Source organism: Manis pentadactyla, chromosome 14 (genome assembly GCF_030020395.1).
Source record: "Manis pentadactyla isolate mManPen7 chromosome 14, mManPen7.hap1, whole genome shotgun sequence".
Taxonomy (NCBI): Eukaryota; Metazoa; Chordata; class Mammalia; order Pholidota; family Manidae; genus Manis; species Manis pentadactyla.
Window position 1 is genome coordinate 14150853 of NC_080032.1, and position 12994 is coordinate 14163846.

At 47.5% G+C, this 12994-nt stretch overlaps 1 protein-coding gene across 7 annotated transcripts in view; it reads left to right on the forward strand.

The window, feature by feature from the left end:
- Window positions 1-12994, forward strand: part of LOC118924303 (small G protein signaling modulator 1) — an 89469-nt gene that overhangs the window by 23186 nt on the left and 53289 nt on the right. For all 7 annotated transcript variants that reach the window (XM_057491841.1, XM_057491839.1, XM_057491840.1 and 4 more), the window contains exons 3-7: window positions 2669-2744; window positions 6555-6717; window positions 8902-9054; window positions 12417-12484; window positions 12768-12913. In XM_057491841.1, coding sequence (XP_057347824.1) covers window positions 2669-2744; window positions 6555-6717; window positions 8902-9054; window positions 12417-12484; window positions 12768-12913 — 606 coding nt within the window. The remainder of the gene's footprint in view (window positions 1-2668; window positions 2745-6554; window positions 6718-8901; window positions 9055-12416; window positions 12485-12767; window positions 12914-12994) is intronic.

The window sequence follows — 12994 nt, forward strand, 5'->3', positions numbered from 1 at the left end:
CAACGACATCCAGGTCTGGGTACTTGGCAGCCTCCTCCTGTCAGGTTCTGACACTGGATTATAAACTAGCATCACTGTGTCCTGCCTCAGGGGAGCAAAGAGGAGGTAGGCAGGTACCTAGGAAGGGGGAGGGGTGGACAAATACTCTGAGACCGTATGGGCTTAATGGTATGTCACAGAGGAGCTCAGCCCCTGGAGTTCGACAGACCTGAATCTAAGCTTTGACTCTGCTGCCTACCAGCTGTGTGACCCTGGGCAGGTTATACCACCTCTCTGTGCCTCTGTCTGCTCCCTTCACAAGCTGCTCTGTTTACCCATGATTATGGTGCAAAACATTTTTCAGCTAGAATATTCTACCAAAGCAGAAGTTGATTATGATCCTTCAAGCCATTCATTCCTCAGGCAGAACATTATTGAGCACCTATGATATGCCCAAACCATAGCTGCAAAGCAAGGAGATACAGTGCTTATTACCCTCATGAGGTCCACAGCTCAGCAGGGAGCACAATGTGTGTGATGAATTCAGTATAAATCTGATGGGCATTATAAAAGCTGCTGCTATGTAAACCCAAGCAAGGGAATTTAACCTCCAGAGCAGGTGATGGTTCAGCCAGGACCAGAATACTGAGGTTTTAGGCAGATTGATGCATGCATGCAGCTAACACTTATTGCAGGCACACTGTGTGCCAGACTCTGTGCTCAGTACATCGTGTGCATTAACTTGTTTGGTTCACCTTGAGGCAGGTGCTATTCCTATACACCCTTTATTCAATGAGAGAGCTAAGGTTCAGAGAGGCAATGTAACTTGCCTAAGAAAACACAGCTAGTAGCTAGAAGGGCCACCGTATGGCAGCTGGAGCCAGGCTGGAAAAAACCATATGTGAGTAAAATTATAATATTCCAGAATCTCTTGCCTGGCTTTAGTGCATCTCCATATCAACATGGGTTCCTCAGGGGTGGAGAAGAGTAGTTCATCTCCATATCAAGGGGTAATTACCTGGGCGGCGAAGGCTTATTTGAAGGTTGGAGGGAGGTCTCCCTTGCTTCTGCCGGAGCAGGAAAGAGACAGCCCCAGACTGCAGTTTGTAAGCAATAAATGGGTTTTAAACTTTACTTCTCCGTTTGACTGATTTTGGTTTTAGAGGTATTTTGCCCCAGGATTTCCTCTCCCTGGAGTTACACTGTAATAGCTGAAAGTCCAGCTGTGCTTCTTCCCAGCAGTATGGCCTTGGGTGGGCCAAGTTGCCTTCCTGAGCCTCAGTTTCCAATTCCATAAATGGGGCCAATTCCATGGACTTGACTAGGTAGTTTTCAGAGTTAGAAATTCTGTCAAAGTCCAGGTTGGAGATTGCTGAGCTCAGAGGTCAGCTGCTGTTCACAGGAAGGGTGCTGACTTGGGTGTGTGGGGCATGGGTGGTGTGCCAGCTCCGGGGTGGGCAGTGCCATGTGGTTTTCCAGAGAATGTGGCCAGGGATGCTCTGAGTTGAGTCTTCCTCTCCAGGAGGCAAGCAGAAGGAAGGAGGAGAGGGACATCAAGAGCCTGAGACCGTCCTCAGGTGGGGGCATTGATATGCTGGCCTGGCTGAGTCCGCAGGGGCCGCACGGTGCCCAGGAAGGGAGCAGAGGCCCACTGAGAGGGGTGGCCTAGGACTGTGCCCCGTCGTCCCATCACAGACCCGGTGTTGTAGACCTGGGACCTGCCTCTGAGTTGATCTCTTCTGGCCTCCTCAACTTCAAGGTGGGGAAACTGAGGCCTTAGAGAGGAGAAACTCTTTATGAAAAGCTGTACAGTGACTCTGGGCGGAGTGGGGCCCAGAACCTAGCAAAGCAGCAGGGTGTTCAGGGCCCCAGAGGTTCAGCCATGAGCAGAGGCACAGCTGCCCTTTCAGCGTTGTGTTCCTGTGCCTGGCACATCAGAGGTGCTCAAGAAAGCAGAAGTGCACACACAGCCTGGGGACCCACACTCAGGCTGGGACTTTGCTCTGGGCCAGCTCTACTTCCTGGGGCAAGTTGCTTCACTCACTGAGCCTCTGTTTGCCAACATAAGATCACAAGCCCAGCTGGTAGGTGTCTGAGCAGAGATGTGAACTCAGATCCACCAGATTCCAGTGCTGACTTATCTCTCTACATCCTCCTGATTCTTTTAAAAGTCTGTTTCATGCATTCATTCATTCAGAAAATATTAATTGAGCCCCTACTGTGCACCAGGCACTATTCTAGTTCCCATGGATAAAGCAGTGGACAAGGAAAACGAGGTCCTGCCCCCTGAGAACTTATGTTCTAGAAGACGGAAACAGACAGGAGCAGATAAACAGATGGGGTGGGACTAATGTAAATACACTCAAGGAACTATAATAGGGGGTGGAGGGAGCAGAGGGAGAGGGCTGCCTCAGGTAACGTGTCAGGGCAGGAGCTGACATTTCGTGTGACACCTGAGAAGACACCTGCCATGCAAAAAGCCTGAAAAGTGAATCCTTTAAAATGTGAAGCGTGGTACCGTCACAGGCCTCGGGCTTCCTGAAGATGCTGCGAGGAGGGTGTGGAAGGAGAGCAGTTACCCAAATCTCGCCAACAGCCCGAGAAGGCTGTGAAGGGGGACGCCGGTCTTTGGCACGTCTGCACCCTGGTCGTGTTTCCGTGTCCCTCTCCAGCTGTCTTTGCCTTCCAGGTGAAGCAGATCATGGAGGAGGCTGTCACGCGGAAGTTTGTCCACGAAGACAGCAGCCACATCATCTCCTTCTGTGGTGAGTCTGTGGCCCGTGGCTGTGAAAAGTGGCTCCTCTCTCTGTGGGCTGCCTTGGGGAAGTGGCATCTTTTTATTTAATTAAGGTGTCATTGATACACAATGTATGAAGGTTTCACTTGAGCAGCATTGTGGTTTCAACATTCACCCATATTGTCAAGTCCTCCTCCCCACCCCACTGCAGTCACTGTCCACCAGCGTAGTAAGATGCTATAGAGTCACTACTTGTGGGAAGTGGCATTTTTGAACAAGGGTGCTTATGTCAGTTTTTTGCTTCGTAACTCCAAAGTTATTTTCAGATTCCAAAGGGACTCCCTTAGGGAATTTGGAAATACAGAAAAGTTGAGAGAAGTAATTAGGAACGACATCTGCCCCCATGAAGAGGAAACCATGCTTAACACTGGAGGGACTGCCTTCCCTTCCCGTGGCCTCAGTTCACACTGACCACATCCACTTGGTCAGTGGTCTTGCATCCAAGAAATGGGCTCCATGTCCTCTCTTTACTCTACCTATGGCTGCCCAGGTAATGGAAGAGGATGGATAGGGCCTTTAAAAAATGTATGGAATTAAGAGCCACTGACACATCCCGAGGAATCATGTCCAGCTCGCTCAGCAAAGGAGGCAGGCCTGGGGCTCCGAGTGTGACTCAGACTTCTCTCCTTGAACTAGCTTTGCTCACGAGGTTCCAGAAATGACCATGCTGCCCGGTTCATACTGTACTTTGACAAAGGCTAGAGACATGTGTTTTGTGTGTCCCGGAAGTCAGGATCCAGCTCATAGTTGGTGTGTACATCTAAGTTTCTTTCTCCTTGAAACACTTTATTTCATGATTGGAGTATCTGATCATGGAGGCCATGCTGTAATTCCCCCCTCGTGTCTTGACCCCACAGAGAGGCCGGAGCGAGGAGACCTGGCAGGGCAGTGAGCTTCCGTCCAGATGGCTGGGGGCACCATCCATGGTCCTGCAACATGCTGAGCACACGTTGTGACCTGGGAGCCCCCTGACATCAGTTCAGCCTCTTTGCAGCCAGGCAGACTGGGGTCAAATCCCAGCTCTGCCACTTTTTAATTGAGTAACCTTGGCAAGATTTTATTTTTTTGAAGTGAGATATATGATACATGTATTTTTAAGAACTTTTTATATATACTTAAACATTTAAAAGATTTAAAATATTTTATGTGTTTATAAATATGTATATTTAAGTAAATACGTATGCACATATACACACACAGGCAGACCTCATTTTATTGAGACATGCTTTATTGCACTTCACAGATACTGTGTTTCTAAAAAATTGTTTTGTGGCGATGCTGTTTGATCAAGTCTGTCAGCACCATTGTTCCTACAGCATCTGCTCACTTTGTGTGTCTGTCACATTTCAGTAATTCTCACAATATGTCAGACCTTTTCATTGTTATACTTGTTATGATGATCTGTGATCAGTGATTAAGACTTGACTCACTGAAAGCTCAGATGATGGTTAGCATTTTTTAGCAACAAAGTATTTTTAAATTAAGGTGTGTACACTGCTTTTTAAGGTATAATGTTATTGTACACTTAAAAGACTGCAATATAACCCAAACATAACTTTTACATGCCCTGGGATACCAAAACCTTCACTGGACTCGCCTTATTGCAATATTCACTTTACTATGGTGGTCTGGAACTGAACTTGCAGTATCTCCAAGGTCTGCCTATATATATACATTTGCACACACATATGTAGACACTTCAATGTGAGTATGAGAATATATGCCCAATTTTTTTCTACTGGACATTTTTATTTGCAAATAAAATGATATGCATGTCTCCTCCAGGACTTGCTAACATACCTCCCAATTAAAGATCTAGAGGACTAGGAAGTGATAAAAATCATAATAATTCTCTAACTCCGATCAAAGTCTTTCGGCAAGAGAAATTTGATGGCACTAAGTAAGGCCTGAAGGCTCTCCCTGAGGTTTCTTTAATCCCTTGTTCCTTCTTAGCCATTGTCAGAAAGAACTGGGCGATGTCTACAAAGCCTGGAGAGATAATTAACTTCTTACAGTATGAACAGATGAAAAGTACTGTATGTGTAAGCAAGAACGAGGATCTTTGAGAGATCTGCACCCAGAATAATTTAAATCCACAGGCAGGTTAGGCAGTATGTGAACATTCATTCAAAGCCAAGTAGTTGCTGACAAAAGTAGTACCCCAGAACCTCTCAGTATTCCTCTTTACACATTTCATAACCTTGGCCAGGCTCTTAACCCTTGAAGTGCTCTTTTAAGGAATGACGATAACTAACATACTCAATTCTGGGGTTTTGTCCTAGGTTTTTAGGTAAGGTAAACCTTAACACTAGTCTGACACCCAGCAGGTTCCCAATGAGGAATAGCTCTTGTTATATACAGTTAACTCTTGAACAACATGGATTTGAACTGCATGGGTCCACATACATATACCTGGATGTTTTTTCAATAAATATATTGGAAACATTTTTGGAGATTTGCAGCAAGTTGAAAAAACATTTTCTTCTCTGTGGCTTACTTTATCATAAGAATACATTATATAATACATATACAAAATATGTGTTCGTCAGTTGTTAACGTTACAAGTAAGGCTTCCAGTCAACAGGAGGCTATTAGTAGTAAAGGTTTCTGGGGAGTCATAAGTTATACATGGATTTTTGACTACAGGGGGCGGAGGCAGTGCTCCTAACGCCCACATTCTTCAAGGGTCAGCTGTACTCACTTTTCCCATAAACATTGATTATGCTCCTTTTACATACCAGAGTGAGCTCCCAGTCTGGTGTGTAAGCCAGATAAGATACAGGTAAGATTCTTAACAGAGGGTTGCCCAGAGTACCAGAAATAAGATAGGGGCTATCGGAGTGGCCCACATAGAGTCTTTTTCCCAGAGGGGAACACTGAGGGCCAGAGAGGGAAAGTGTTTTGCCTGTGGTCACACAGCAAGTTAGTCATAGAGCCTAGGCTACAACCTTGGCATCCCGATTGGAGGATGGCTAGGCAGGGCCTCCAAGGAAAACACAGAAATGGGAAGATTATTACTGAGTTCTCTCTTCAAATGTCCTTTGTGGAAGCACAGTGTTGTTAGCACACCTTGGGCTCAGAGACCTGGATTTGGAGCCTGGCTTCACCACTTATTTGCCAGGCAGCCCTGGGCAATTCAGTTCACCTCTTAGAGCCTCAGTTTCCACATCTGAAAAAGGGGCCTGGCTTTCCTTTCTTCCCTGGCTGTGGCAGAGATTGAATGAGACCCATAGTGCTAGCTGGCACTGGAATTACAATAGTAATGACAACGACGTGGTTCCTTAACCCGGGCAAAGCTCAACAGGGCTGGGATCCAGTCGCCTCTCCCTGGTGGACAGGAGGAATAGCTAACGTTGGCAAAGCACTCACTGTGTGGCAGGCTCTGTGCAAAGTGCTTTCCATGCTTTTTTCCTACCTCATCCTAACAGAAACTTTGTGAGATTAATGTTCTTACCACCCCTACTTTACAGTCAGGAAACTGAGGCACAGGGAGGGGCAGAAGTTGCCCACAGTTGCACAGCTGGTTAGCGGCTGGCAGAGGATGTGCACAGAGATGTTGTGGCCTCGGGCGGGGAGCTGGGTTAACCACTAAGCTCTCTTGCTGCCTTTTGAGGGGGTGGAAGGTAGAGAGGCGTACATGCTCTTCCCTAGGATGCTGTCACCAGTTTTGTGATTGTGGGGCCCCCAGATCCCCAAGGCAGCCCTGTGTGACTTGGAGCTGGGCTGGGTGCTGGGAGCACAGGCAGAGCAGAGCCTGCTGACCACTGTGTCTGTGCAGCGGCTGTGGAGGCCTGTGTCCTGCATGGTCTGCGGCGGCGGGCGGCGGGTTTCCTGCGCAGCAACAAGGTTGCAGCTCTCTTCATGAAAGTGGGCAAGAGCTTCCCGCCCGCTGAGGAGTTGAGCCGCAAAGTCCAGGACCTGGAGCAGCTGATTGAGAGCATGTGAGTGTGGAGTTCAGGGTGTGGGCAGGGGCACTCCTGACCCCAGAGGACAGCCCATGCCTTCCCTGAGCTTGCAGAAGCCTGTGCCTCCTCATGTGCCCCCCCTCCCGTCCTTTCTGCTCCTCAAAACTGCCGGACTCTTTCCTACTCCAGGGCCTTTGCACATGCTGTACCCACCACCAGGTTCACACCCTTCATCTTCCATGGCTGGTTCCTTGGTATCATTCAGGCCTTCCCCTAGCTAAGGGTAAATTCTAACCCTCACCCCATTTCTCTTCCATATTGATCTGTTTATTTTCTCCCCAGTTGTTAGCACCATCTGTAATTCATATTTTTGTTTAGTGTTTGTTTATGTAATTATGCATATCTTTGTTTACTGTTTATTTGATTGTTATCTGTCTCCCCCACCACCACCACTCTAAATGCTATGAGGACAGGCAGCTAGTCTTTGTTACTCCCCATTATGACCCTTGCATCTGGGACAGTGCCCAGCACATGGTAAATGGCCAAGAAACAACTGTTGAATAAGTAAGTGCCTACTGGGAGCCAAGCCCTGTTCTAAATGCAGGAAAAATCAAAGTTTAATGAAATCAATATGGTTTCCGATTGCATGGAGCAGTAGCTCACATTGAGGCAACTACTGAAGGGGAGACGTAGCTTCACTCACTTTTCTTTGTGGCTGATTTTATGTATCGGGAGGGAGCTCCTGGCCTGAGTGTGTGTGTAAAGGAGTGTTTCCACCAGAACCACCCCTAGAGTCCCAACTATGTGACCAAATCCCAGACCTGGAGCTTGGTAAGGGATGGCAGATAGGTTCCAATTCCAGTTGATTCTGGTGGCTGCCCGGGGGATTGTGTCGTGAAAGATTCTAGAGCTGATTGAGCTTCAAATGGTTGGGATCCATGGGAAAGAGTGCATGGATTGATTAGCCATGTCTGTTATGGGCAGGAGAATGGAGAGACAGGCATGCATGCCATGTGTTTCCGTCTCTGCCATGGGAGATCACTCCAGTTCACAGGATGAGAAATGGCCCTTTCCTTGCCCTGCAGGCCTTGCTGGCCTAGGGCTGCTGGCCAGAACTGCATGATGGGCTGGCCTCTGGGTTTGGCATTGGCAACTCCCATTTGGAATCTGACCCCTCAGCCACCTGGTCTTCCGGTACCTTCCAATCCTTCTGCTAAATTCCTAGGTGTTTGCTGATAGCTTCTTAAAGGGCTAGAATTCCATGGCCCTTCCATAATATTGGGAGTTCCTAATGCACGAGCTAGAGGTGCCCATGCCAAGTGGTAAAAGAGAGCCACTCATTCATTCATGCAATCAGTCATTCAGGAACTACTTATGAGCCCCTCCTATATGCCAGACACTGTGTTCAGCCCTGGAGATACAGACATGAAAAAGGCCAATGCTTGCCACATGATAGTTTCTGAAGTATTTTATTTAAAAAGGTAGTGAATTGCTTAGTCCATGCCCTCAAGGTCACATTGGGGAGGGGAAGACAGAAAAGTGATGAGGAAGTTACAGAGGAGGCTGAGGGAGCACAGGGGAGGGCCCCTCCCCAGCTCTGAGTGGCCCAGGAGGGCTTCCTGAAGGGAGGGAGGCCCTCACAGACCTGAAGAGTGAGGAGGGGCCAGCCTGGGAGTGGGCTGGGGAGGGAAACAGGGAAGAAGCAGCTCCTGGCAAGTGCTCAGGTGGGCGCCTGGCAGCCTCGGGGACCTGCAGATGTCTCTGGCTGCATCGGGGGCGGGGGTCCGGGGAGGAGAGGAAGGAAGGCACGGCCGCAGAGGAGAACCGCGGCAAGGTCATGGCGCACTCTGCTTGTCATGTGGAAAAGCTTGCTCCTTGAGGGCAGTGGGGAGCCCCTGAAGGAGATAATCCAAGACTCTTCTTGGCCAGCACTCCTTTCCAGCAGAGAGAGAGAGAGAGAGAAATATGGAGAGCAATATCAGTATGAGAATCTGGGTTGCCCGTCAACAGTGTATGGAAGTGTCTTTAGCCACATCTTCACATCCACTGGGTATTACTATTTTTTCAACTCTTTACCCAGAGCAATATGGGCTCTCACTGTTGTCTCCGTTGCCATTCCTTCATTTTCTAGAGAAATTGAACATTTTCCTATTTGCATAGTGGTCCTGTTGGATCTCCTCTATAGTGAGTATCTATTCTTCTCCTTGACTGGCCTTGAAGGCGAAACCAGATCCAGGGCCTCCAGGAGAACGTGCGGAAGCTGCCGAAGCTGCCCAGTCTGTCCCCACTTGCCATCAAGCACCTTTGGATCCGTACTGCCCTGTTTGAGAAGGTCCTGGACAAAATTGTGCATTACCTTGTGGAGAACAGCAGGTGAGTGGGACAGGCCAGATACCTATCTGGGCGTGCCCTACCTCCACCTGCTGACCCTCACGGGAATTACACCCTCTCACACAAAGCCACTTGATTTTGAAGTGATTAAATACAGGTCTTCTGGATGTTTGACTCTGACCTAGCTTAGCTTAGATTCTTGGGAAGATTTGGATGTTTAATAGCAACACAGGGTCTTCATATTTGCGTTGGGATATCAGGATCTTGTAATCTTAGGGACCTTCCTTCTCCTGTGAATTAAGCTCAAGTTCTATTCACCAACTATGGCCCTAAAGGAATCAGTTTCTCTATGCCTCTGTATCTTTTGGTAAATGGGATAGGGATTGCTGCCACTTTGGAGAAGAGTCAAGAAGGGGCATTAGTGAGAACAGCAGTATGGAAATGAATAGTGATTTTTACATTTTCTTCCCTAGCTCAGATTAACCTGGTGTAAAGGTTTTATAGTATGAGTCTTCTTGGCAACCATTCATCCATGCATGTATAAATTAATCCAATAAATGCTTAATGAGCATCTACTATGTGATAGGCAGTAACTTAGATGTTGGAGATACATTGGTCTTACCTGTCAGGTTAAAGAACTTGTATATTATGCCAAGAGCAGTGGGGAGCCACTGACAAATCCACTATCTGAGACTCCTCATGGCTAGCCCTCCTTTTCCAGCCTGAGAGAGAGAGAAATATCAGAATCTCCCCATCTTTTGGTATATGAAAGTACCTATTTAACCACATCTTCACACACAGTGGGTTTTATTATTATCTTTTATTCTTTGCCCATTTGCTGGGAAAATATGTATGAAAGTACAGAACAGAGAAATCAGAGGTTCACCATTGATATAATATAGTTAAGTAAATGACAGGCTTTATTTGGATTTCACCAATTTATATATATAATTTTTTTCTATATGGTTCTATGAAAATTTTAATACATGTATTATTTCATAGGACTAATACCACATTCAGGATTAAGAACTGTTCCAAAGGAACCCATCACCCTGAAAAAACTCCCTGGCACTACCCTTTAGAGTCACATCTCGCTCCCAACCCTTCCTGCTATTTTTAAAGGCAGCCTTTCTGAAGTTTGTGATCATGTTGCTGCTGATGTTAGGAACGGATGCTGAATGGCAGAGTGGAAAGTGCCTTGAAGTAGTATCTTCAGATCTGACCGCAGAATGTGGAGACTTGATGTTAAGCACATCTAGGTCATGTCAGTTCTGCTTCAGCCAATATTCTGGTTGATAGAAGATGGCCTTGGGGTAAAATGGCAATGATGTGGCCACTACTCGTAAGAATTGCCTTGCGTCAGAGTCTGTGCTGTTGCTTTACACGCAGGTCAGCATTTAATTCTCCCAACAATCTGGTCAGGTGAGTTCTCACATTCTCCTCATTTTACAACTGAGGACACCAAAGCTCAGAGAGGGTAATCACCCAGCAACACACAGCGAGGGAAGAGGTTGCAGAACTGGGCTCCCACTCAGTCCCTCTGACTCTAGATCCTGTGTTCTTCACTCCCTGTTGTAGGATGGGAAGAGCCAAGCTGGCTGGGTATAGCTTGCATTCACCTGCTGTGTGGTCTGCAGCAGTCTCTGACCCTCTCTGGGCCTGAGATCCCTTAGCATCAGAACTAAGTAATTTCCAACTCCAAAATTCCATGAGTATCTAGACTGTACAAGTTTTCAAAGAATTAGAAACTACACAACTCAAACAAACCAAAACCAAAATCACCCAGCACAAGCATTGTATTCATGGGATCACATGTTGTGTGAAGAGTCAGAAGCTGGGGGCATTTCTGAGCATGTCAGGCCAGTTTCATCCACATTAGGTATCTGGACAGGAAGGCCTGTTAATGTAGCCTTTGGGGAGACACCACAGCTAAAAATTAGCGTTTTGGTGGCTCAGTAACTTTAGAAGAGCAGACATCATCTTGAGACAGGGACTGTGGGCTTAGAGTAGGGTGAGGGCCTCTGGGGGCGGCGGGAGGGGGGGAAAGCAGGTTAATCCCAGTCAACAATGTAACAATGTGCAAAGAAACTCCTACCAAAACTCTGTTAAACATTAAGCAAAGTCAGAGTCACATTAGTTCTCTAGGGTAAAAATATCAAACTAGGAATATAGGCATTCTTCAGTGAAATTAGTTAAAACTAAGAAGCCAGGAGTAACTTGGCCTGGAATGTTTGAATATCCCCCAGGTAAGAGAATACTTCTGCATAGCCCATGTCTTCATTGTTTCAATTCAATCATGCCTCTGTGGGATTTGCTTTGGCGGCTGAGGGGCCCAGCTTTTTTTTTTTTTACTCCACCCAGGTGTTGCTTTTCCTCCTCCATCCCTGATCAAGTGAGTAGCAATCAGGGCAATTGATTTAGCAAGCAAGCTCAGTCATAAACAAGGTAGTAAAAACAGGAAGGATTCCATTTTATGGATAAGATTGCATTTTAAAACCCAATTGGTTATGTGGGTGGAACTTGGTGATGGTTGGAGTCTAGTAAACATAATGATCCTCATGTAATTGTAGGTTAATGTTACCAAAATAAAAATAAATAAAAATAAAAAACCCAATTGGTTAAAAAGTAAATTTCTTAACATACTCTGTAACAAGCGGACAATAACTCAGCCCACCTTGGGAGCAAGGCAGGCAGTCTTTTGACTGATATGCTCCCAGACCAGGAAGCTGCTATCCTGGGAGGAAATCAGAGCAGTAAATTTCTTGTAAATAACCGGAGGACTAGTAAGAAACTGACTGTCTCTTCAAAGATAAACCTTTTGGTTCCACTTAGCAGGTCTGCATCCCTAGCCCTTTGTCTCTCAACCAGGCATAAATCCCCTAGACAACACCCCACCCTGGGCTCTCGTCCCCACGAGGCACCAGGAGCTCTGTCCTCTCACTTTATTGCTACATAAAAGCCTCTGCCTTGCTCTCCCACCTTGAGTGTTTGCAAAGTTCATTTGACTCCACAAACAAGAACCCGGGCATCAATCTGAGCCTCTAAGTGACTTCCTGTCTGAAATAGAAGGTGCCATAGAAGCAGATAGTTAGCTGGGCCTCAGCAGCCTTCTAATTGTTATTTCTGGTGCCCTCACTAAGGCTTGATCATAGGCCTGTATGAAGCAAGTACGTGCCAAGTGCTGTGCTGTGCACCTTACATCTGCTCTCCCAATCCTTGCCATAGGCCTATGGGATGAATGTTTGTTATCCCTATTTACAGATGGGGCAGCTGAGGCTGCCAGAGTTAACTGGGAGGCAGGCAGGGGATCGAGCCCTCTCTCTTCTTAACCACCACACCACTGTCTATTGTGCGCCCTCTGTGGGTCGCGATCCAAACCTACGTGTCCTTTCCTCTCTTGCCAGTAAATACTATGAGAAGGAAGCGCTCCTGATGGACCCTGTGGATGGCCCCATCCTTGCGTCTTTGCTGGGTAAATGGTTTGGTGCTCTGAGCTTCACCTGGATCTCTGTTCTTGGCTCTGGGGGTGGGGGCACCTCCTAAGGGCCATTCTCACCTCCCTCTAGCCTCCTGCATCACACCTCACCGGTTCCCTGTCTCTTGCTCCCAGGATCTATGCTCGTCTCTCCTTAGTAGGATCCTGGAGCACCCTAGCTGGCGGGGGGCACGGTTAGTGAAATAGGTGCCCCGTGTGGAGGTAGACAGGAGGCAGAATTGCACTGGCCCTGGATTCCCAGCCCCCGTGTGCTCTGCAGTGGGGCCCTGCGCCCTGGAGTACACCAAGATGAAGACTGTGGATCACTTCTGGACCGACCCCTCGGCCGACGAGCTTGTCCAGAGGCACCGCATTCACAGCTCGCACCTGCGGCAGGACTCGCCCACCAAGCGTCCGGCCCTCTGTGTGAGTGGGGTGAATGGCGGGCTCTCGGGGGGGCTAAGTTCCAGACTTAGTGTGGAGGTGAGGAAGGGTGGGGGCCTTGAA